The 23,668-nt window shown below is 38.1% G+C and overlaps 1 protein-coding gene across 1 annotated transcript in view; it reads left to right on the top strand.

Annotated features, from left to right (window-relative positions):
• The first annotated feature begins 213 nt into the window (after nucleotides 1-213).
• IFIH1 (interferon induced with helicase C domain 1) overlaps nucleotides 214-23,668 on the top strand; it is a 28,745-nt gene continuing 5,290 nt past the window's right edge. The window contains 13 exon segments of the mRNA XM_061451990.1: nucleotides 214-492; nucleotides 495-795; nucleotides 3,111-3,296; nucleotides 5,258-5,434; nucleotides 10,941-11,021; nucleotides 14,420-14,634; nucleotides 15,506-15,716; nucleotides 18,090-18,272; nucleotides 18,275-18,303; nucleotides 19,817-19,933; nucleotides 20,402-20,525; nucleotides 20,615-20,845; nucleotides 22,870-23,126. Coding sequence (XP_061307974.1) covers nucleotides 340-492; nucleotides 495-795; nucleotides 3,111-3,296; nucleotides 5,258-5,434; nucleotides 10,941-11,021; nucleotides 14,420-14,634; nucleotides 15,506-15,716; nucleotides 18,090-18,272; nucleotides 18,275-18,303; nucleotides 19,817-19,933; nucleotides 20,402-20,525; nucleotides 20,615-20,845; nucleotides 22,870-23,126 — 2,265 coding nt within the window. The 5' untranslated portion in view covers nucleotides 214-339.

Here is a 23,668-nt window from a genome sequence, read left to right as displayed (position 1 = left end):
GGTTTTAAACTCGCGGCTTCTGTTAAAGGTTTCCAGGTAAACGCTCAGCAGTAGCAGCACTGCCATGTGCCCGGCCCTGCAGCTGCCGGGAGAGGCAGGCCGGTGCCGTCACATGCCGAACTGGCAAGCGAAACCGAAAGCGGCGCCGGGGTTGGGATAAACCGGGGGTGGCCAGGCGGCAGCCTGAGGAGCCGTGGAACGAAACGGGGCCGCGCTCCTCGCTGACGCCGAGCCGGACCGCCGCCTCCAAAGACCCGTGTCGGAGCAGCAGCAGGCACCTCCCCGCCCCTCCGTCCCCGGTGTCCTGTAGCAGCGCCCCTGGGAGCCGCCAGCGCGGCGATGGCAGCGGAATTGAGAGACGAGCGTTTCCTCTACATGACCTCGTGCTTCAGGCCGCGGCTGAAGCAGTTCATCCGGGTGCAGCCGGTGCTGGACCGGCTCCCTTCGCTTAGCGCGGAGGACAGGGAGAAGGTGCGCGCTGCTGCGCTGCTGGGCTGCAGCGGGACGAGGTGGAAGGGGCGGAGGAGCTGCTGCGGGCCGTGGAGCGGGGACCGCGCGGGTGTGGCTGATTCCACGAGTTCTTGCAGGCGCTTGAGCATGGCGGCTGCAGCATGGCCGCCTGCTACGTGAACCCCAGCCTCAGCCGGCTGCCCTCGCCGGCCGAGGAGGCCGACCACGACCTCTGCGTGCAATTGGTGCAGCTGCTTCACAGCACTCTCGTGGATAGTATGCGGACCGTGCAGGTGGCCGAGAAGTGCCTGCAGATGGGCATCTTCCAGGATGAGGACCTGGATGGTGTAAGTGGCCTGCCCACCAGGCCAGGTACCAAACAGTGCCACAGACACAGGCAGTTCCCAGGAGCTTTGAGGCAGATAAGAAGCCACAACTAGAAATGGCGTTGCAAGTGTAAAAAGAAAAGGGGAGTGCCCAAACTTGAGGTAAAAGATGGTGCTCCAGGTAAGCCAGTGAAGACTTGTGAGCAGCAAGTAGGATGCCAGGTAAGAGCCAGGCCACTGTCAAAGGAATATGGCTGGCTTTGCTGTTATTTACCATTTTCCACAGACTATAGGCTCAAAATATCAGTATCTTCCAGCCCCTGAACCATACCAGAAGTAGTGATGGCCTGTAAAGTCATACAGACTGTTTGAGTTAAAATAATGCAAGTTTCCTTTCCCTTTTTCTGCCATAGTTTCATTAAGGAGTATCATACTAGACACTGAAGCTGAGCAGAAATACCAGTTTGACAAGAAAGCAAAACCATAATGAAAATATTTGCTGGTGTTTACCCCATTTGGCTAAGAATGACTGTCCTGGACTAGTGTGAAACTTAAAAAATGATACCCCAAAAAACTAATACCATGAAACAGAGCTAGAAAAAGAAATTAAAGTAATACTTGCTGTAGCAATAAGGGAGAAACTAGCAGACTAAGCGTGGATTACATCATATTTGCACTCTCAGCTTTTGCATCCGCTTTTTAGGTAGTTCAGTGCTCCATCTCAGTTAAATAACAGTCATATACGTAACTGGCTGGTGACTGCCGGGTAGCAGCAAGGGCCGGCTGCACCCTAGTGGATGAGGAGCCAAGCATGGTAATGTAGCAGGCAGAGGTAAGGTCCTTTTTGGAGGTTACTGGCTCCATTCCCTGGTAGTGGGTTCACCTGTTCCCTCCAGGGTTGTAATTTTTCTGCTGCTATTTCCATTAAGCCCTTTACAATCCTGCTGGTTTCAACAACAGTGGCACCTAGGCCTTCTTAATATGCTTCTATATTCCTTTTTGTTTACTTCTCCCTGCTCCCAATTCCCATGCACTTTCTCATAGTATTCAGTCTCAGTCAGGGCTTCCCACTGCTGTGCCTGCCTGTTGTCTTGCTAATCAGGATGGGTGATTCTTAAGCCTCAAGAAAATTGCCCTTGAGGACTGAACACCTCTCTCAGGCTGCTTTGTTTTTGGGGTGGTCATTTTGTTTCTCATGTGATCACATGTCAATTCCTGCTCTTGACAACCTTGGAACACTTTTCCATAGCTTCTTTGAAGGTAATAGCCGCTTTCTAGGGGCTTACCTGTTGTACCTTTAAGTGGGAATTGAGGTGATAAAGTCAGTTTAAGAAGGAAAATGTTCCATCTTATGTTTGAGGTCGTGTTAGCAGATTAAGTCTGAGCGCTGCTAAGATATGCAACATCATTTCTCCTTAATCAGGATTGTCTGTTCCTTAAACCAATGTGAACACCAATTATTATTCCATATTAATAATTATTATGTAATAGTTATTTTTATAACAATTGTCCAAAACTATCAGTCTCTCCGGTTACATTTCAGCTCTAATAAGTTTTATATTTCCTATCTGAAACCATATGGGATAAATACAAGGTTGGACAAAACTGTAGTATCTGTCTTCTGATAAATGGCAAGCCCACTTTATACCTTTATTAAGTATGTGTTGTAGTTTAACCCCAGTTGGCAACTAAGCACCACACAGCCACTCGCTCACTCCCCCCTCATGGGATGTGGGAGAGATCTGGAAGAGTGAAAGTGAGAAAAATTGTGGATTAAGATAAAGACAGTTTAATAGGTAAATCAAAAGCTGCACTGTAAGCAAAGTAAAACAAGGGATTCAGTCACCACTTCCCTTGGGCATGCAGGTGTTCATCCATTTCTAGGAAAGCAGGGCTCCATCACATGTAATGGTTACTTGGGAAGACAAATGCTGTAACTGTCAGTGTCCCCCAGCCTTCCTCCAATTTTATATGCTGAGCGGGGTGCCATATGGTATGGGATATCCCTTTAGTCAGTTGGGCTCAGTTGTCCCAGCAGTGTCCCCTCCAAACTTCTTGTGCACCCCCAGCCTGCTTGCTGGTGGGGTGGGGTGAGGAGCAGACAAGGCCTGGACTCTGTGGAAGCCCAACTCAGTAGTAACTAAAACGTTCCTGCATTATCAATGCTGTTTTCAAAACAAATCCAAAACATAGCCCCATAATGGCTACTATGAAGAGAATTAACTCCACCCCAGCCTAAACCAGCACAGTATGTTGTAATGATGAGAGGGAAACGCATTTGTACCTCTACAATTCTTACTAACTTCTCTAAACCATTTCCAAAGTCTGTCTCAGGATTGTGTTTGTTTTTTTATTTTTACCACATCCATACTGTTACTGACAGTCGTGGGAACAGAGAAGGTGCAAGGGAGCTATTGAGCAGATTAGTGCAGAAGAAAGATTGGTTCTCTCGTTTTTTGATTGCTCTGCATGAAACCCAACATGGAGGACTTGCAGATGATTCAAGTGGAAATATAGGAGGTAATAATCTTATTTCACTAGCACTAATCTGTGGGTTTTTTTAATACCTCCTTTCTGTTACTCGGGAAACAATGCAGGATTCTCTCTGCATTGAATTCACTATGACATTGAGACTAATGCTTTCACTTGTCTGGGGATTTCAAGATCAAGTTATTTAGCAGCTTATTTGATAGATTCTTAAACACTTAAAATCCTTATAATATCAGAATTACAAGAGTAGGCATGTAGTTGTAATTAAACTGAATCCTTACCTTTTATAACCTATTGGTTTTCAATGTGATGTTTTTATAATAATGAAAAATATCCTGAAGATTAATTTGAACAAACAAAATTAACCTTTTCTATATTTCTCCGTCAACAAAAGGATTAGTGTTTTCCTTTTAGAATGGTTTACAAATATATGCAAGATTTTAAAGTACGCTGCATTATGTCTCCTCGGGGATAAGACAAGTAAGTCTCAAGACATTCTATGAAATTTACTATGAATAACAGAATAATTTAGTAAAGAGATTATTAGCATAAACCTAAAAGAGCTACGACTTTTAATTCTTGTACAATAATTATGATATTGTAAAATGATCCCAGTGCTCCTCTGGATTTTAAAGTATGAAAAAGGAACCAGCCCCCAAATACTCTATCCCTCATTTTTTTTACAGGGCTTCACGTATGTTTTATAAGATTTTTGAGACTAAAGTTTAACAGATTTCCCATTTAGCAGCTTCAGCCTTCTCAAGTTCACCAGAACTATGTACTTTTATTTGCTGTATATGGGACAATGCAGTAAGATTGGGATAAAGAGGGGTGTGAAGGTTCCAGCTGAGGACAAGAATCAACCTGTCTTCTGCCAGATACAAATAAGCAGATAAGATTGAGTTCAGTTGTTCAATGCAATATGTAAATGAATGCATTTATTCCACAGTTTCTCAGTAATCTTGGGCAATGCAGGCCCCAAGATAGTTAATTGCAGATTATTATGTAAAGCATAAATTGTGTTACTCTTACCAGAGGATAAGAAAGTTTCCATGTACACAGTCGTATATGTGTGCAGATATGTAAATTGTCTGATTGCTGTAGCATCCACTGATACAAGGTCATGGAAGGGAACCACTAAGAAAGGTTCATTGGGTACCTTGGAAGGGGAAGAGTGGTGCTACATTTTATCACTCCAGGTTGATTTGTTACAGTGCTGTTAGCAGGCACCTACGTATAGATATAAATTAACTCTATTAAATTCTTTGCACTTAATTTTTAATTGCAGAGTAATTGAATTCCAAATCTGGCAAACCCTGGAATGCAGTCTTAATGCAGTTTGATTTGGTGGTTTTTTTAAAGTTTATGATTTTTTGAACAATTTTTTTTGCCCTTGGAGGATGCCTCGTTCTGCAAGAGCCTAGTAAAAATAAAAGAACAGAGAAGTCAAAGGGAAATTATTCCATAAAAGATAAAAGAAGTGGAAGGAGGCAAAACATTTTGTGAAAGCTTTCTCAGGTATTCTGTTGTGTGGGTAAGTTTTGATGTCCTCTGTAAGATACATCTGTTTGTGAACTTACAAGACCAATGGAATTGAGAAGGTAGCAAACACAGTCTAGTCCACAAATTCAGTTTTCAGATCTTTATCATGACCACAGATATTTGAGATTTATGATCAACAACTTTATTAATAAATATTTATAAAAATATCAAACTTCCAAACTGTCAGTGGAGGTGTTTGAGACCAGGTTGTGTGAGGCTTTGAGCAACCTGATCTAGTGAAAGATGTAGCTGCCCATGGCAGGGGCTTTGGGACTAGTTAATAGTTGAAGGTCCCTTCCTATTCAAACTAGTCTGTGATTCTGTGATGTGTAAATCAAGACTAAGACCACATGTTATGCTATTATGTGTGTGAGGTTTGTTCTATGTTTTCTATGCTCCACACTAAAAGAAATTAGATGGTTTATAGTGCCTTGAAATTTATTTTCTAGGAACAAAGGATAAACAAAATGGGATGAAGAACAGTACAAACGAAGAAACAGAAGTTACAAGCCAACCAGGTTATGCCATAGTGGAGGATTTAAAGCAGGAGGAAAATCTGAATGATAGTTTCAGCAGTGAGAACAATTTATTGGAAACATCTATTGGAAAGAATTCTGTAGTTTCAGGTATGTTTACTTGTGCTGTACCAGTTAAACTTTAGCAACTGAGAGAACGTTCTTGATGCATCAGGAACATATGGTACTGTCAAGGGGAAAAGAATGAATGAAAAAGTAAATCTTGATTTTTTTGGAAGCAGAAAATGCCATATCTTCCTATGAATTAACAGCAGTAGCAATTTCAAGGGCCAGATCTACAAATTTCTTCAGTTCAAAGAGCTGCTGTAGAACAACTATATGTTGTCATACTTGAACTAATTAATCTGAAAAGTAAGAGCTGGTTCAGAAATCGATTTGCTAGCACGGTACTGAATGGCTTAGGAGGACATGGCCCAGAAATCTGATCATGCTATGTACAGCCTTCACGTAGATGTTTTCTGTATCCTGGTTGTAGTGATGACATTTTATATGCTATGGGCTGATTGATTTTCTTATAATTGACCAACATCAGTGATCCTTCCTTTCCTCTTAAATAGCACTTTTAACAACTTTGTATTCTTTTTTTTATTTACTGTGTGAAGAAATTAGTAATTTTCAAACATTTAATATTTTAAATTTAAACTATTTGTATTTTTAAATTCATATTTATATCAAATTATATGAATATATTAAATTAATATCTTATGTCAGATCTATTCATGGTAGGTTTATACTATCCAGTGAAACCATTAGGTTTACATTGACAACTTCCAGTGTAAATCAAGAGGAATGTTTCTGGACCAGTATAACTGCAGCTGTATTGTCATTCATTCTAGAAGTCTTATAATTCTATACTGGAAAACATTTTTGGTTTTGGTCCAACAAGCAATTTTTGTGTTTATTTTAAGTTTTTATATTTACAGAGCATCAAACAACCTTTGTCATTTACATCACATGCTCAGAAGTACATTTTCTAGTACAAATTTTTAGAAATTGTTATGGCCTGTTGTTCATATGGACCCACTTTTAAAAACGTGCCTTGGGAGTTGATTGCGAGCAACAGCAATTATCGGCAACAATTCCCAGACATAGCTGGGAACCAATGTTTCAAACATATGCTGCATGATTAAGGAACCATTCATATGTGTTACAAGTTCAAATGGAGCTCAGACAATAGTTACAACTGAGATAAATCCTGCCTGAAATGATTTTAGTGGGCTTACTCAGCCAAAAGAGTAAGACAGCTAAGGCTGCTCTTTTTTTATCAAACATGAATAAATAAGAAAAAAAAAATTGGCTCTAAAAACTGCAGCCTTTCAGTGTGCAACAGTAGTAGCCTATTTCTCATTTAGCATGATATTAACAGCATATCACAATGTTTTGTAGCAAGTAGTGAATTATTAACTACAGCAAAAATATCTTGGTTTTCCTGGATTAGAACATAATTTGGCAGTATAAAGAAGAGGTGCCAAATATTTAATGATGATATAGAATGGATCAGACTTTTATCCTCACTCTTTCAATCCTTTCAGGGCAAGGGTAAGGCTCTTAATTACAGCCTCACTGAAAGCATGTTGCTGTTAGCCTGACCTTTCACCTGACTCTTGTCAGGTTGAGGGTTACAGATAGCCAGATCTATTCAATATTAACTAACCTGCCACAGGCTAATTCTAGCCTGAAAACTATGGTCTGCTCAACACTGAACTGTGCTTAAATTTAAAAGACAGTGGGTATTAGCAGTTTGTGCAGTTGAGTGGTCAGAGAAATGGTGTTAAGGGCATACATAGTATATGAATTCTAGCGGTTGACTTCAGTCTGGTGTGGACTGTATGCCTGCAGGTGGCTGGAACACACCTAATTTCATTTCAGCTGGCAGGAATTCATTTCTTCTGATCCAAACCAGCTCTGTGATATGAACCAGAGTACTATAAGTGGGAACAATTGATAGGTTCACTGTGAGCATGTGCTTTGAAGTCACACTAAGCTGTCAGAATAGATGCAATGTACCAAGGCTGCCAGGAGACAGTGCTGCATGAAGATGGCTGTAGAGGGTCTGGCTCGCATTGAGCCATCCTGAAGTGCAGTAAGCTTTGATCTCTATGCACTCGTACATACAGACTTAACTGCACTCAAATCCTTTTTCCATTTCCATCCTTTCTGGTGATCTCATAAGATTGTATTTTTAGACCAGGCAGCTGAAAATACAACTGGAGCCCAGATTCTACTTCCAAGTAGGCTGGGAACCCACTTAATTTGCAATTTAATGCTGTCAAGTGTTGTCAGTTTTGCAGCACACTCCCACCATTCCTTCATGTATGGAGAAGGACAATTTTCAAGGAGGGCATATTTCAGGGAGAAATTTTTTCAAGCCACTTGGAATTACTGCTGTGTGCATTGTATCTAGTGTCCTCTTACTGGAGTAGCTTAGGCAGAGGGAGTGTGAAGGTATGAGGGCATTGGGGTCATAAAGATGAAACAGAAATAGATTGCTTAACCTAAGTCAAAAATAGAGACATATTGTGCATGCAAAAGCACAGATAAGAAATTGCACACACAGAAACCAACACAAAAGCAGTAGGTTTGCAGGGTCAGAAGTGAAACGAGTTAAAGCCACAGTTACCTGTATAAACAACAATTTAAATAAATAGCAGGTCTGTTTTTCAAGGCCTGATTCATGAAAAAAGTTGACTGGAACCTGGAACAAATAATTACATTGTAAATAAGACTGGAGATTTCAGTAATGTCTCATGAAATGTCTCTTAATTTTTCAGATAGAAAAACTGCCCATTGAATTGAAAGTAGGACAAATTTTAATAGCCTCTTTATATTTTAGTCCTTCATTTATGTTTTCCAGTGTCTGACACTTATTCTGTGACATAATGTAGCACAGGACAGGAAAGAAAGACTTCTTTAATCTTGCAGAGATCCTTTTTTTTTTCCCCCACTGCATTCCCTTGTCTATTCTTACTTAGTGTAAAGTGACTGAAAATCTTCCTGTGGAATATGCTGCGTTACAATGTGTAAGTAGCACTGTAAGGGAAGACTAGTGAAAGTGGTGAAAACAGCTGTTGGAATAATAACTCTTTCATCTTCATTGCTTTAGAAAGGGTTACTGTTGTATTTATTTATTTATTATAAAAAGAAAGTTGCCATAGTTTACAATGACAACATTATTCTATTCACCTTTCGTTTGGAAGATGAGTATTTTATGTTGTACTTCACCACTGACATTTTCTGTTGAGATATTATTTTATAGTTGTCCTAGGTTCAGCAGTAGCAGTCATTTTTTCTCCTTCTTAGTAGCTGGTGAAGTGCTCTGTTTTTGACTGTATCAGCCTGGGAACAGCGCTGATAACACCGATGTTTTTAGTTGCTCCTCAGTCATGTTTACTCTGACCAAGGACTTTCTGAGTCTCATGCTCTGCCCGGGAGGAGGGGAAGCCGGGAGGAAGCAGAGACAGGACACCTGACCCAAGGTAGCCAAAGAGGTATTCCATACCACAGCACATCATGCCCAGTATATAAACTGGGGCCAGTTACCCAGAAGGGTGGGATCACTGCTCAGGTCAGGCTGGGTATCGGTTGGCGGGTGGTGAGCACTTGTATTGTCTTCCCTTGTTATTTCCCTTATCATTATTATTATTATTGGCAGCAGCAGTGGGTTTATGTTATACCTTAGTTACTGGAGTGTTCTTATCTCATCCTGTGGGAGTTACGTTTCGATTCTCCTCCCCATCCCTCCAGTAGCGGGGAGGGGGAGCGGGGGTAGGAAGCGAGTGGCTGCGTGGTTCTGAGCTACTGGCTGGGCTTAAACCACGACAGTAGTGCATGCTGAACATTGTAATTCAGATAATTATGTAAAAAACACTTTGTAAATGCATAGCATCTGCTGCACATACATCTTTCAATGTGTCATTTTAGATGGGAGACCACATGGAGTAGATACATAAAATTTTAATGAAGTCCTCTCTTTCCTATCCACATGGATTCCTAGAAAGTGAAACAAGAGATTGCAGTTCTTTATAGTTTGAATTCCCACTACTGCTATTTAGTAGCTTGTCGCAGGTCTTTCAACATAGATTATAGCCGGTGAAGTTTTCTTCATTTTTCCAGGACAATGCTGTCTTTTAATGTGATATTAAATGCATAAGAGGGAAATCTTGTATCATGATTCTGCTGAGAATATATTTTGATTGCATTGATTTCTAGGAGACAAGGGTTTTAATTTAGGTAGAACTTATCTCTAACCTGAACTTCCCCCATTTGAGTTTAAACCCATTCCCCCATGTCCTGTCGCTGCAGTCCCTGATGAAGAGTCCCTCCCCAGCATCCCTATAGCCCCCCTTCAGATACTGGAAGGCTGCTATGAGGTCTCTACACAGCCTTCTCTTCTCCAGGCTGAACAGCCCCAACTTTCTCAGCCTGTCTTCATACAGGAGGTACTCCAGCCCCCTGATCATCCTTGTGGCCCTCCTCTGGACTTGTTCCAACAGCTCCATGTCCTTCTTATGTTGAAGACACTAGAAATGCACACAGTACTCCAAGTAGGCTCTCACAAGGGGAGAGTAGAGGGGCAAGATCACCTCCTTCGACCTGCTGGTCACACTGCTTTTGGTGCAGCCCCATATACAACTTTCTATATGCACTATAAGCTCAGTTGCAGCTGCTGCATGTAAGCTGACAGTGTAGGATGAGGCAGATTTTTCCAGAAGAACTGTGTATCTCTTTAGATACTAAAAGGACTAAGTTTTGGAAAATCCACCTATGCAAGTTACACTTGATACTGAAAAAAGTCTGTGTAATATATTGATTGTCCAGCAGAGGGAGATCTTAACATTAGAATGTGTACAGTAAACCTGCCAGATTTTATGTGAAAGTGTCCCCGTATTCTCTTGGGTGCAATGGGATTGTCAGTCTCTGATTTTACTTGTAAACACTTTGGAAAATTTACTAATTCCCTTCTGCTTTTATTTACTGGGAACTGTGTTTTACTCTTTTCATGTTACATGAAGAAACCCTTTAAAAAAAAAATCGCAGTTATTATTTTGAATTTTCTTTGACTACAGATGTAACTCACTTGGCTTGCAGGGAGCAGAAGACAATGTCTTCAGTTTTCCAGCAGCACAGTGTATCCGGTAGGCTAACATGTTTTTCCTTTTTTTTTTATTTTTTTTTATTTTTTTTTATTTTTGGGTTTTTTTGGGTGTGAGGATGTTGGTTCTTCACTCCTCTGAAAAGTTACAGTAAAACAGGACTAGAGGGGATCATGCAGTTGGTCATGTATGGACCCTTGCTTTCAAGCAAACAGAACATAGATGCCTGAAAAAAAATCAACCATGACCCACATTGCCTTACCTCTTCTATGTTTTGTTTTTTCATCTTCCCATCCATATTTTCTTCTATAAGAAAATTCATCATATTGTTCCAGATTTTTTCTTTAACTGAGATAAAGTTTAATAAAGGTAGTTATAGTTCAGACATCTTTGCGAGACATTTGTCTAGCTTATTTTAACAACTTGGGGAGAAAGCAAACAATATGCTTTTGGTGTTTGTATTTGTATAACACATTACTACATTTTTTGTGCTTTTCTTTTAGAGTCAGATGTCTCTATAGGAGCTGGAAGTGTCAGTTACTTGACGGAAAACCTGGGATGGAACTTTACAAGCAGTGATTCAGGTATGTTTCCCTTTTGTTATTTAGTAATTGCAAAAGGAATTTAGAACAAAAATCAAAAGAAGGCTTTCACTGAACTCTAATTCACAGTACGTAGACGCCAGACTTCCTCTTATTTTGTTGGGAAATAGATGCCATTTTTATGGGTCTGGACTTAAGTCCCAGCCCCAAAAGAGCTAATTTACTGAGATCGTCTGAATAAGCCTCTAGGCATCATCATCGCAGAAAATGGTCAGTGATGCAGAATGATAGAAACATATAGACTATAAGGGACTTTCTGAAGTCATCCAGTGCAGTCGGCTGTACAGATACCGATAATGCTGCCACATATATATGCTTCTTTTCCTCTTAGAGAGGAGCTAGATTGTGCCTGGCACCCACATAGGGTGGGAGGAAATAGGACAATGCTTTAGGGGCATCTAAGAGTGAGGAGATGCATTTCCATTGTACTTTCAGAACAGCAATGAAAGTCCACTTTGGACCCAAGTAGTTTAGTAGCCATGTTTGTAAAAGCAACCTAATCAGTGGAGGTTAGTATCTGAAGACATTTGCAAATCTCGCATTTAAACATATTATGCAAGTTCTTGATATAGTTTGAAACTAAATGTTGGGCTGTGTTTACATAATACTGTGCATACAGTTATGAATTTGCTATAAATGTATATATGCACACCCTGAGCCCAATTAAACACTGCTGCTGTAAAAGACATCCCAATTTTAGTTCTTTTTTTTCAGTCTTAGACCTCAGGCAGGCAGAACAAGATTTACAGCTGTCCACTGTGGTGAACAGCCTGAGCATGCCTACGCAGAATTCAAGAGGAACCGCTTACCTTTTGGAGCTTAGCCTTTATAAGGTTTGTGCTGGGACTGTCTTGTACAAGAGCTAGAAACAATCTGGGTATCTTTCAGGCCATCTTTGCCTAATAATGCTAGTATTAGATCAGCAAAGTCAACACAAATATTATAGATCATAATGCCTGCAAAATGTTTATTGTTAATGGTTTTAAAATAGTTTCAAGCTTTTAAAATATTAAAATCCACGTATTTTTTTAAATACACAGAAAATTCAAGATACGTGAAACCTAAACTGCAACCCTCTAGCTAAGATTTTAGCCTATCTATTGCTAACTCTGAAGAATATACCTTGTACTTCTGCATCAACTGGTGACTCATCAGTCACATTGTATTTATTTCCTTACTGTGTCATATGAAATGTCTGAGCACAGAAGTTTCTGTTCTGTGGACAGTCACACTACATTGTCAGGCAGACACAGGCTACTGGTATGGGGCAGCACATAAGTATGTATGGCTTGATCCTTTAAGATTCCTCTTTAAGATTCCTGCAAAAACTCAGTAAACTGGGCATTGCCTATGTCCAGTAGTCCAGCAGTCCAGCAGAAAGAAAAACCTCACTACATTTATGTGAAGAAAGTAGAATAGATTCCCCCCCCCCCCCCCCCCCCCATGTTTACTCACTATCTGTTCTGTTGCTTACATGTGGGCTTTAAAAATAACTAGTGAAAAAAATCATGCTTTTTAATCATGCCTGGTAAACTCAGTGAGAGCAACTATGAGAAAAAAGCTAAGGAGATACAGATGGACTTTGTGATATTTATGGATTTTATAATTTAAAATTTTGCAGTAAGCCTGTTCTGTTAACAGAAATGTTTGGATAGTGTCTTAATGCACTGACATGATTTGGATTTTAATGCAAAAAATCGTGGATTTAGTTGGAGTCTTCTGTGCAAGGATTATTTTACAGAAAAGAAAAATGGTGGAATTAGGACAATAGAAGAATAATTATCATGCTTCTTTTGTCCCAGAGAGGCAATTCATTTGAGCCTTGTACAAAGGCAGATAACTTCCCTAAAGTTATACTGTGCACAATGAAAGTTCTTTAATGGAATCATATCCTGTGAAAAGATTCCTGTATTAGCCTTTCCCTAAACAGTGGCTGAGGAAGCTAGGAGAGAGCTAAGTTAAATATTCTTTAGGCCTGGACAGTTAATTGAGGATGTTAAGGAGCTGAAATTTAACCAAACAGATGGGTGATAAAGTGCTAGTTTCAGTATGATTGAACTATTGAATTTAGCCAACCAGAAAGCAAACAACCTTCTTCTTCAAAAGAGAGTACTAGAAGTCAGATAAGTAACATCAAGTACTCTCTGGTGTGAATTTCCATGTGTTCCAGGTAGTAGTGCACTCACACTAAAAGGCAAAACAAGCAAAAAACACTTAAGAGTGGCATTCAGATGTTTCCATCAGCAGTATTTTATCAAGCTTCATTACTTTTTGTTAGTTTAATTTTATTTAATGGAATCAGGGACACTAGAAAGATACACTTGCTTTGTGTGTAATGTATCAGTGATAATAAAATCCTCATGATCCTTCACTTAAGGATATCATCAGGAAATGAAACTATAGGGTTTTCCCCCTCATTTTTAGTCTCGTAGAATGAATTGTGCCTTTTCTTCACTGAGGACAGTTAATCCTCGGAGGGTGATGTAAACATATCTGCAGGAGAAAAAAAGCCCCAAGCTCCTTTAAAATAAATCCTTCTGATATTCATATATGCAACTTCTGACTTCCTAAATATTTGTAAACTCGTGAGATCTTTTTACGGCCTGAAATAATGCAACAGCATTTTCTACTTTTAACTTTTGAACATTGTTTGTTTCACCTGTGAGCCACAGATTTGAACTCTCTGCCACTGCATTTTATATGATAGATGGAAGGTTTGGGCCTTCATGTGACACATGTATATGGCTTTTTAGCGAACAGCTCAATCGCATTATCTGTGAGTCAGTCTGGAAGCAGCGCAATTTACCATGAATAGGTGTGATACATTCTGCAGTTAGCTCTATCTTGTATGGGCAATTGAATTTTCTTATCTGTTTGATCTTTATATTTTATAACTCCCTTCATCATTTTTTAAGTGGTCCCTGTCTCTCTTTCTTTCTGTGACTCCATCCTTTCTTTCATCCTCTGGGAAGTATTTAAAAAGGTGGCTCACAATCAAATAAATTTCCGTACTGATGAAAGAGAACGTCACATAAGATTGGCTGGTTTATAAATGCTGCAGCTCTGAACACAACCTTTGTTGGTCCCAGTGCTACTGAACTGTGTCATTTGAATTCATACATGATAATAGTTGTGTCAACAGAGATGGCTGAAGACGTACAGTGGCTTATGCTGCCTACCCTGGTTGGTGACTGAATGTAAGCAGTTCTGATTCAGAATTGCACAGGTCCACAGAGCAGCATTGCCTATGCTAATATGCACTATTTATTCAGAAGATGTTTCTGATAGGAAATTAATAATTTTCCCTTTGACATTTGTTGAATAATCTGATAAATGTTCTATGCCTCTTGTTTGATACTTACATTTCTTTGTACCCTCAGATGAAGAGGAGAGCAGAGCTTCACCTGAGCCAGATCTGGTCCTGAGGGATTACCAGATGGAAGTTGCAAAGCCAGCACTGAATGGGGAGAATATTATAATATGTCTCCCTACAGGCAGTGGTAAAACCAGAGTGGCTGTTTACATTACCAAAGATCATTTGGATAAAAAGAAAAGAGCATCAGAGCCTGGAAAAGTTATAGTCCTTGTTAATAAGGTATGTTTGTCCATTTTTTAAAAAACAGTATTTTTTTTAAACCTCATGCACTATTAATACAGAACTTGTAAAATTAATATAAATGCATAACTTGGCTTCTCCAGATCTGGCTATGTTCAAAGGTATACAGCTCTAGGCTGTCATCTCCATTGCACCATCATCATGCTGCAAGCACAATTGGTTTTAGTTTACCCCAATGCAAATGCAAATCTAGATTTTCCCTAATAACCACATTATTGGAAAAAGTACAATTTCATTTTAGAATGAATAGAACTGAAATAATCTTTTAAAAAAAAAATATTTTTCACGTTCTGTGTTTGGATTTGGTAGTGAAGGCCACCTAATGAGTCTCACAGTAGTTAGGAATATTCTGTCAGATTTTCTGCTAATTACTGTAATTTTTACAGTTAAATTTAGTGCATATAATATAAAGTAATATTCTGTTGTAACACTGAAATATGGAAATATATTTATTTTAAAATTTTATAAAACCAATAAAAGGTATGGATATCCTTTTGTAAGAATAAAATTGGTACCATGTTGTAAATTTGGCTTAAGAGCCAGAGCATTCGTGATTTGTTTGTTCTTTCTAAGGCACAGTTACGCCAAAGCTCTTGGACAAAAAGGTTTTGTAGGAGCAGTTGGAGGGGAGGGATTGCTTTGAAAATTTTTAATGCTTGGTTTTGTTTTTCTGTGTTTGCAGTTTTTTTAAATCCTACCCTGCAGAGAATAAAGGGGATGTTTGCTCTTTTAGCGAGGTACATTTTGTGCAAAGTGTGTGTGTTCACCTAACAGCATATCTGGCAAACAGGCATTTAGTTTTTAATCCTATATATGTTCTGATTTAAATTCTTTGGAAACTTTTATTCAGGTACCATTGGTAGAACAGCATTTACGAAAGGAGTTTAGTCCATTCCTGAAGCGCTGGTACCATGTTATTGGTTTAAGTGGTGATTCTCAGCTGAAAATCTCATTTCCTGAAGTTGTCAGAAAAAATAATGTCATCATCTGTACAGCACAGATCCTTGAGAATTCACTGCTAAATGCAGGCAAAGAAGATGAAGAAGGTGTCCACTTATCAGGCAAGCTTTTAATTCTAAAATACTTACAGAAGGGCTAAAAGTATGTCTCTATTCTAGAAAATATTAGATTTGCAAAAGAAGTACTTGCCTGGGTGTTACAAAAAGCAGCAGAGAAACCTGAGGGATCAGTCTGTGTCAGTGCCTAGAGCTGACTGGAGTATTGCTTGATCCAAACTAACTACTACATACAGAGCTGCTTGGGTACCCCAGAATTGCCTCCCCTTCTTCAGATTGCTTTTTTATTATTCTAGGCAGAGCACCAGAGATTTTCTTATACTTACTTCCTTTCCACTGCACCAAACTTAATAAACCTACCCAAATCTGAATCATTTGGGAATGCTTTATAGAGGCACCTGAACAGGAACTGCTGACCTGATCACAATTGGGCTGAGTCCCAGCCAGCTTGTGTTATGAAGTGGCTTTTTGAATGGGTTTCACACCTTGAAGTTCCCTTCATAAGGAGCTATATTTTCTCCAAACTGAGATGGCCCTGCAAACAGGGCCATGTTTCCTTGCTGTTACACCTATGCTAGAAAGTTCAGCTGGACTAAAGCCAAGCAAGCCTGAACAGAGGCAGCCCCATTATGATGGCTATGATTTTGTTAACTTACAGCCTATATAAACCATCCTAATTAGTTATAAAGTTTTTATTCCTAATTTCTGTTCATGCTTTTTTCATCTGTTTTTACAGAGGTCTGCATATATATAACATGAAATTCCAGCCTCAGTGAAATGGAGGAGGCTCTCTTAGTTGTGTTTTACCAAATGTTTAACCTTTTCACTAAGGGCTGAAGTCACTGTGTGGACTTTCCAAAAGCTGTGTATAATTTCTTAGTAGAAGCGCATCTCTCGGTGGGTTAGGTTCTTCCTGAGTAATAATAGGAATATGCATTGCAAAGATAATGGTCAAGATCAGAGGGAGTAATTTCATGTTGGCAAAATAACTGAGTAACTGCCAGCACTGCTTCTGAAGTCTTGTAAAAGTAGAAATCTTAGAAATAAATAGAAATTTGGATTTGTAACCACATCACTGCAGTCCAACTGCCTTCCTGAACCACCTGTGCAAAGAAAATCAGATTTCCCCAGTGACATGGCGCACTAGTTTGTTTTCCTACTTATAGTTGTTGGTTTAGCCTTTAAATAAAATTTCCATTGTTCAGTCTCCACCTTTCTGTAGGTTCTTCAGAGGTGAAGTTACATGATATTTTCTCCAGTAGAAACATGAACTGGGAATGTTCTAGCTCTACATTAATTTCCAACATCTGCTTCCAGTTTTTACAAACCCATTGGTAGTGATACAATTTGAGCACACTAATGTGTAAACAAGACCATGGAAATTATCAGGATTAAAAAAGAAAATAGGGAAAAAAAAAAGAAAAGAGAGTTTAACCCTGATCATTGCAGTGATCTGCTTTACAGTAATTTCTGCAAACATTTGTTGAATTGTAGGAAACAGCATCAAATTAGTTACTAGCCAGCTATGGGAAGAGTGGGAGCTCTATAAACCAGTTTTGCTGTTCAAGAAACAGAGAAATATTCATAAGTCTGTCAGATCAGAACCTTAAAATACATGTCACTGGCTGCATATGCAGGTAGATTAAAAAAAAAAGTTTTCTATATTTGTAAGAAATTGAAAACAAATGAAAAATAATCTTAATTTTCTTTTTCATATAGTACTCTATTTGTTGCATGTAAATATGATCTGTCTAAAAGCACATAATACCTGGCTGAATCTTCATCAGTTTGCTCCACTACAAAAGAAAGATGATTGGTAGTACTCCCACCATCTGTTTTGTTCTTTCCAGTGACACATCCATAAAGCAATATAAATCTTTTAATTGAACAGGAATATGGACGAAATCTCTGTGTTGCTGTAAAATAGAAGCATATTTTGATCAGGACAGGTCTTTCTAGAATGTCTAAAAGGTTGTAACGTATTAGGTATCTTCTCATAAACAAACAGGATGTAGTTTGTCAGATGCAGTTGTAGATATAAAAGATAGGATTGAGTTAAACTGTAATGTGTTCTTACCACTGTTTACTAAAAATATCTCTCTGAAATTCTTTTTACCATCAGGGTTTTTTTTTTGCAAAAATAGAAAAGCTTTTTGCTCTTCATGAAATGTGAAACTACTTGACGTATCAGCACTGCAGCAAAACGTCCAAAATCTGTTAAATATATACAACCTCCATCCATGCCTTCCTCCAGCACTACAAATTTCTTAGTAAGGTAGGGCTCAAACAAACCAATGGGTTATCTTCAACAGTCTCCTTACCTGTAACCTGATTTAGTCACACAAATTCTACATTTGACAGAAAATTAATAATTTGGGGCTAATTTTTTGGAGTTTTGTTTTGTTGTTTTTTTTCCAGATTTTTCACTCATCATTATTGATGAATGTCATCACACTCAAAAGGAAGGTGTCTACAACAACATAATGCGACGTTACGTAAAAGAAAAAAAGAACAGGAAGTTGGCAAAAGAAAACAAACCACTGATCCCACAGCCTCAGATTCTGGGACTTACAGCCTCACCTGGTGTAGGAGGTACAACATCTATTCCAAAGCTGAAGAACATATTCTGAAAGTAAATAGCCCTCACACTTACAAACCATGAAAGAGATTGTCTGGTTCAATTAAAACTTTCAAAGTCAGTGTTAGTCTCCAAATACATAAACTGATTCATCTTTTTCATGTGTATATGGGAGTTCAGCTCACACTATACAACAAATTGACCCACTACAAAGTAATGAAAATCCATGTGCAAATAAAGATTACTTTACAGGGAAGTAGGATTATTGGAAAGGAAAGTGAAAAGATTGTCTCACTTGAAACAATATTCTCAAGATCAGAGGTAAGAAATGCAAAAAATTGTGAGGCTTTAGTTAATAAAATATTATTTTTCCACTGATGGATTAGGATTTGCTGTGTATTCCTAAATCCTAGAGAGAACACACTGTTTTATATCTGTATATCTAGCATGACTAAACTGGGCTTTGGCTGCAAGAAAGTGAAAAATAAATTTGAATACTTAAGCAGAAACCACTTGTGAGATACAGGTAGTATACAAATGTGTTTCTTTACAGCAGTTAGCTGCTCACTGAGAGGGGAGTACTGTGTACTTTCATAAATACCTGACTGAAGATAATTGGTTATATTCTATACTTAAACTATTTTACTTGAAATTCAATGGATTTATGTTAGTAATACAGAAGTAGAGTTTAGCTCAGTACTTCTGTGAAAACTCCTGACTAGCAGATTGCACAAGAACAGAATGTGATATTGAATAGGTAGGCGTGTAAGAAGCTTTTAGGTTCTATGGGTGTAGATAGAATTGTAAGGTATTTTGAGACAAAAACTTTCTGGCAATGGAAAAAGCAGAATTCCTTTTCATCATCTCTGAAATCTCAATGATAGGATATTGGGGTTTATATTGAAAGAAATTAAATTTGAATACGCAAACTCTAATAGATAACTACTGCTGAAGACATTAAAAGGTTGCCTTCCAGACTTCCTTTTCTGTTTTCTCTGCTCATAACAATTTTAAGGTTTGCCATTATTGCTTTAGACTTAGTGACAGAAATGTATGTATTTACTTCTTGGAAGAGATCAAAAGCAAGAGAAGTCCAGTTTAGTTGTGCAGTTAGCAAAAACATTTCCTCCATCTTTTCCAAGAAGGATAATTCAAAATTATCTTCTACTCTCCTGACCAGCTTTGACTTTTACGATTACTCACTAGCAACATTTTTTTTTCTGTTTCATTATTGATTTTGTTTGGTTTGTACTCCAAAATCTACTCTTCCAAAGTATTGATGGCATGTTTTCTTTTTAAAAAATACCTGGCTTGTACCCTGATCTACAAGCTTTTTTCCTGTGTGCAAGGATCACTTATGGCCTAAAAAGTGACTTGTTCAGCTTATCTCAAATGCTTTTCAAAGACTTGACCTTTCTTATGATGGTAGGGTCTGAATCCAATTTTTGTAAGAAGAAAATAAAGTTATATAAACCCCAATATTTAAATGAGAAGCTCTGCTGCATTAATTCATTAGATGGTTCAGTAGTTTTCATTAAATGTTAAATAACATTGTGTTTTCTCTCAGATCTGTGCCAATCTTGATGCATGTAGAATCATGACTGTTGAGGAGCATGCCTCCCAACTGAAGAATCAGGTGAAGGAACCTTTTAAGAAGACTGTGATTGCAGATGACAAAAAAAGGGTATGGTTTTTTTTCAAATAAATCACTGTTCTATTGCCCTTTAAAAGTGTGTCGTACAGTATTGAAAACTTTTGGCTAATGCTCTTTTTCTATAGATTTATGGTGCTAAAAGTGCTGATTTTAATATATGTGTATTTATCTGCTGCTTTCCTCTGTATGGCAAAGTAAAGTAAAGTCAAATAGAACTAATTTTTTGCTTGTTTGAGTTATATTTTTAAGATATCTGGTCAAAAGACTTTCTGAACCATAGTTGAAATGCTTGCACTGGAGTAATATTACATTCACACAAAAAAAAAAAGTTGTTTCACAGTATCATCTTTGTAATATTCTGAACTATTTATTTCCATAACTCTAAGTGCACACAGCAACCTTAGGTTTAACATTTTAAAAAATTACTCTGTGTGGTACGAACGAGTGTTTTTGTTGCCAGAAGATGCTTACTTACTCTAGTAATCAATGTATTTCTAGGATCCATTTAGAGAGAGAATAACTGAGATCATGACAGAGATTCAAAACTATTGCTAGCTTCATCCAAAATCTGAGTTTGGAACTCAGCCTTATGAACAGTGGGTGATTAAAGAAGAGAAAAAAGGTAACTGCATAGCAAAAATACCCCAGCTTTGGATTTCTTTGGGCCATCCTATACACAGGCATGTTTTTGTATTTTTTGTTCACTTTTAGCTGCAAAAGAAGAAAAACGCAAGGAACGTGTCTGTGCAGAGCACCTGAAGAAATATAATGATGCTCTCCAGATTAATGATACCATCCGAATGGTAGATGCGTACAATCACCTGAATAACTTTTATAAGGATGAGAAAAGTAAGAAGACAGTAAGGAGTGCTGCTGATGATGATGCACCAGCAGTATCAAAACAGGATGAAACAGATTTATTTCTGATAGGTTTATTTCACGGTAAGTTAGACATACATTGTGATATTTAATATTTGAAATCCATAGATTATGCATTAACATGATTTTCACGGGCCCATTAATTATTACATCCTAGAGGTTGCCATGTTGTTTATTATGACAGTATCTGATGTTCCAGTTCATACAGTGTGGAGTACGTTAAACAATATAGTGTGATCATATCCCAACATGTAGTATTCTTCAGCTTTGGCCCAAGGGCACTTTATTTTTGCTGAAAGAGTATTTGCTGATCATAAGTAAAAACTATTCTCTGCTTTTCTCCAGTAAAGTGTCCCTGAGGACACTCTGATAGATACTTCGAACATGTAATCCAGTAGACACTCTAGAGGGGCAAAATGTTGAGTAAATGGAATATAAAAGTAATGAAATGACACCTTTTATCCAGTCCTTTCTGCCAAGCTTTGTTTGTCTATATACTAAGAGACGAGAGTGATGGTCCTGTGTAAGTTTCAGGTAAACAGCAATTAGTGAGAGAATTAAACAGAGGATTAAATTGCAAAGACCAAAATTATTTGCTCTTTGTTCATACCATTCAGACCACTGAACTAGGATTCATTTATTCCTTCACACAGTAATCTTTTTTTGCCTCTATTTTGCCCTTTACTGCATTTTCAAGGAGGAAGAAGTAGACAAGTTTGCTCCCCTTCCCTACAGCTCCTGGGCAGTACACAGGAAAATAGATTTTACTATAGCATGTACCCCAGCTTCATGTATCCTATGAACTACAAATTCAGAATCCCATTGTTAAAAAATTCAGGAAATGTTAAAAAAAATCTTTCTGAAAAATAGATTAGATTAAATAATGTCATCGTGGTTTTTAATGACTCTTCATACCCATCTCAAGGTAGAAAATTAACTGTATCCCAGCTGAAACCAGGGCATTAGATTGATTTCATTTCTGCTGGTAAATGAAATTCAAGGAACCTGATACTGAAATTTATTTTTTTTATTTTTTATTTTTTTTATTTTACCACTGAAGGTGGCAGGAGTAGCTTTTTAGAATATCTAAAACTTCTCTTTCCAGCTTTAGAGTGGATTTAATCTTTGGGTGATAAACTCACTGCAGCCCTTGGTATGTTTAACTAAGGGGGCATCATGGGAATTTGTTATATCTACCTACTTTTTGTATGTATTTGTATGTTTGATTACATTCTAAAATATGATAAGAATATAGTTAGAAAGCCACTGCCTAAGTGGCGTAGTAGTTTGTGATACATTGACTACCACTGCATTGGTACTACACCTTCCACTAGACCAGGTTGCTCAAAGCTCCATCCAACCTGGCGTTAAACACTTCCGATGATGAGGCATCCAACAGTTTCTCTGGGCAACCTGTTCCAGTAATTCACCACCCTCACAATAAAGAATGTCTTCATAATATCTAACCTAAATCTACCCTCCTTCAGTTTGAAGCCATCATTCATTTAACATTTCACTGAGCATATTGAAATGCCTTTAAAAAGTACAGTACCAGTACCAGTGTGCCCATCCTGGTGTCTATTACATTGCATGCTTCTAGTGAGGATTCCCGCTTCAGTGAATGTCCCAAGGAGAATTTATGTCTAAATTTATAAAAACATTATCAGCTCTGAGGGCTGTGCATATTAATCTGTTTCCCCTTGAAAAACTTCCTGTTATTTTAAAACTGCTTTGCAGAAATTGTAAGGTGTGATTTAGCTCTTTAATACAGTACACATAACTCTGTGCCACTTCTGATGTGTAGACAGTGTTTTTTTCTTTTGCTTATTTTTACCATGAAATATAGATCAAGTGTATGTTTAAAAGTTAATGATGATTTATTTTGATTGATTAGTGTATTTTTAATAAATGTAAACGTACTTGGAAAAATAATTGGTGTGCCACTGCTCTTCAAACTGGTTGCGAATTAGCCATGCTGGGAGTTGTATAGAAAGCTGGCCTTTCCCTTGTTGTTCTTTTTTTTTTTTTTCTAGAGCTGTTATTTTACATGGTTACTTTTCCTTAATTTATGTCTGCTATTTTTAAAGCAAAAAAGAAACAGCTGAAAGAGTTGGCTAGAATGCCAGAATATGAAAATGAGAAGCTAACACAGTTGCGAAACACTTTAATGGAGGAGTTCACGAAGACTGAGGCACCTAGAGGAATTATTTTCACAAAGACCCGGCTAAGTGCCTTTGCTCTATTCCAGTGAATTAAGGATAACCCAAAATTTGAAGAAGTGGGAATTAAGGCCCATTATCTTATTGGTGCTGGACATAACAGTGAAATGAAACCCATGACTCAGGTACAGAACTATGCACTACAGCATTAAAATCTTGTACATGATTTGAGAAAAGAACTTAGTTTAGTACTAGAAAGCAGACTGAGGTTTGGAACCCTGGAGAGCTCTGGTTTCATACCTGCCAGCAACTTACTTTCATAATCTTCAGGATAGATCAATAACTGTCAGAACAATTCTCTTTCTACAACAAACAAGTTTTTTGGTTTTGGATTCTGTGGCAATAGGAGTAACAGCCAGCCATTTCCTAGAGGAGTATGTAGTCAAAAAGGACAGGAGTTGTAATGAGGCATGGGAAGAAGTGAACAAAATTACAGTAGCAAAAATGCGATAGCTAAATGAAATTATATTTACCGGGACAACAGTAATTCAAATTATATTTAGTCCCTACATTGAAAAAAATTACAATGTTGATTATGCCTGTCTTTTTCTGATACCATCCCTTAATCAACTTACACAGGTTTATATGCATGCTTTACACTGACACATAACCATTGAAAGAGTATTTGCTAAAATTTTCCATTGAAATATCCCAATTGATCACTCAA

The sequence above is a fragment of the Pezoporus flaviventris genome, unplaced genomic scaffold (genome assembly GCF_033815535.1).
Source record: "Pezoporus flaviventris isolate CSIRO_AGI_PZ_B2104156 unplaced genomic scaffold, CSIRO_AGI_Pfla_v1 ptg000001l, whole genome shotgun sequence".
NCBI lineage: Eukaryota > Metazoa > Chordata > Aves > Psittaciformes > Psittacidae > Pezoporus > Pezoporus flaviventris.
This window is presented reverse-complemented; position numbering and strand designations above follow the sequence as displayed.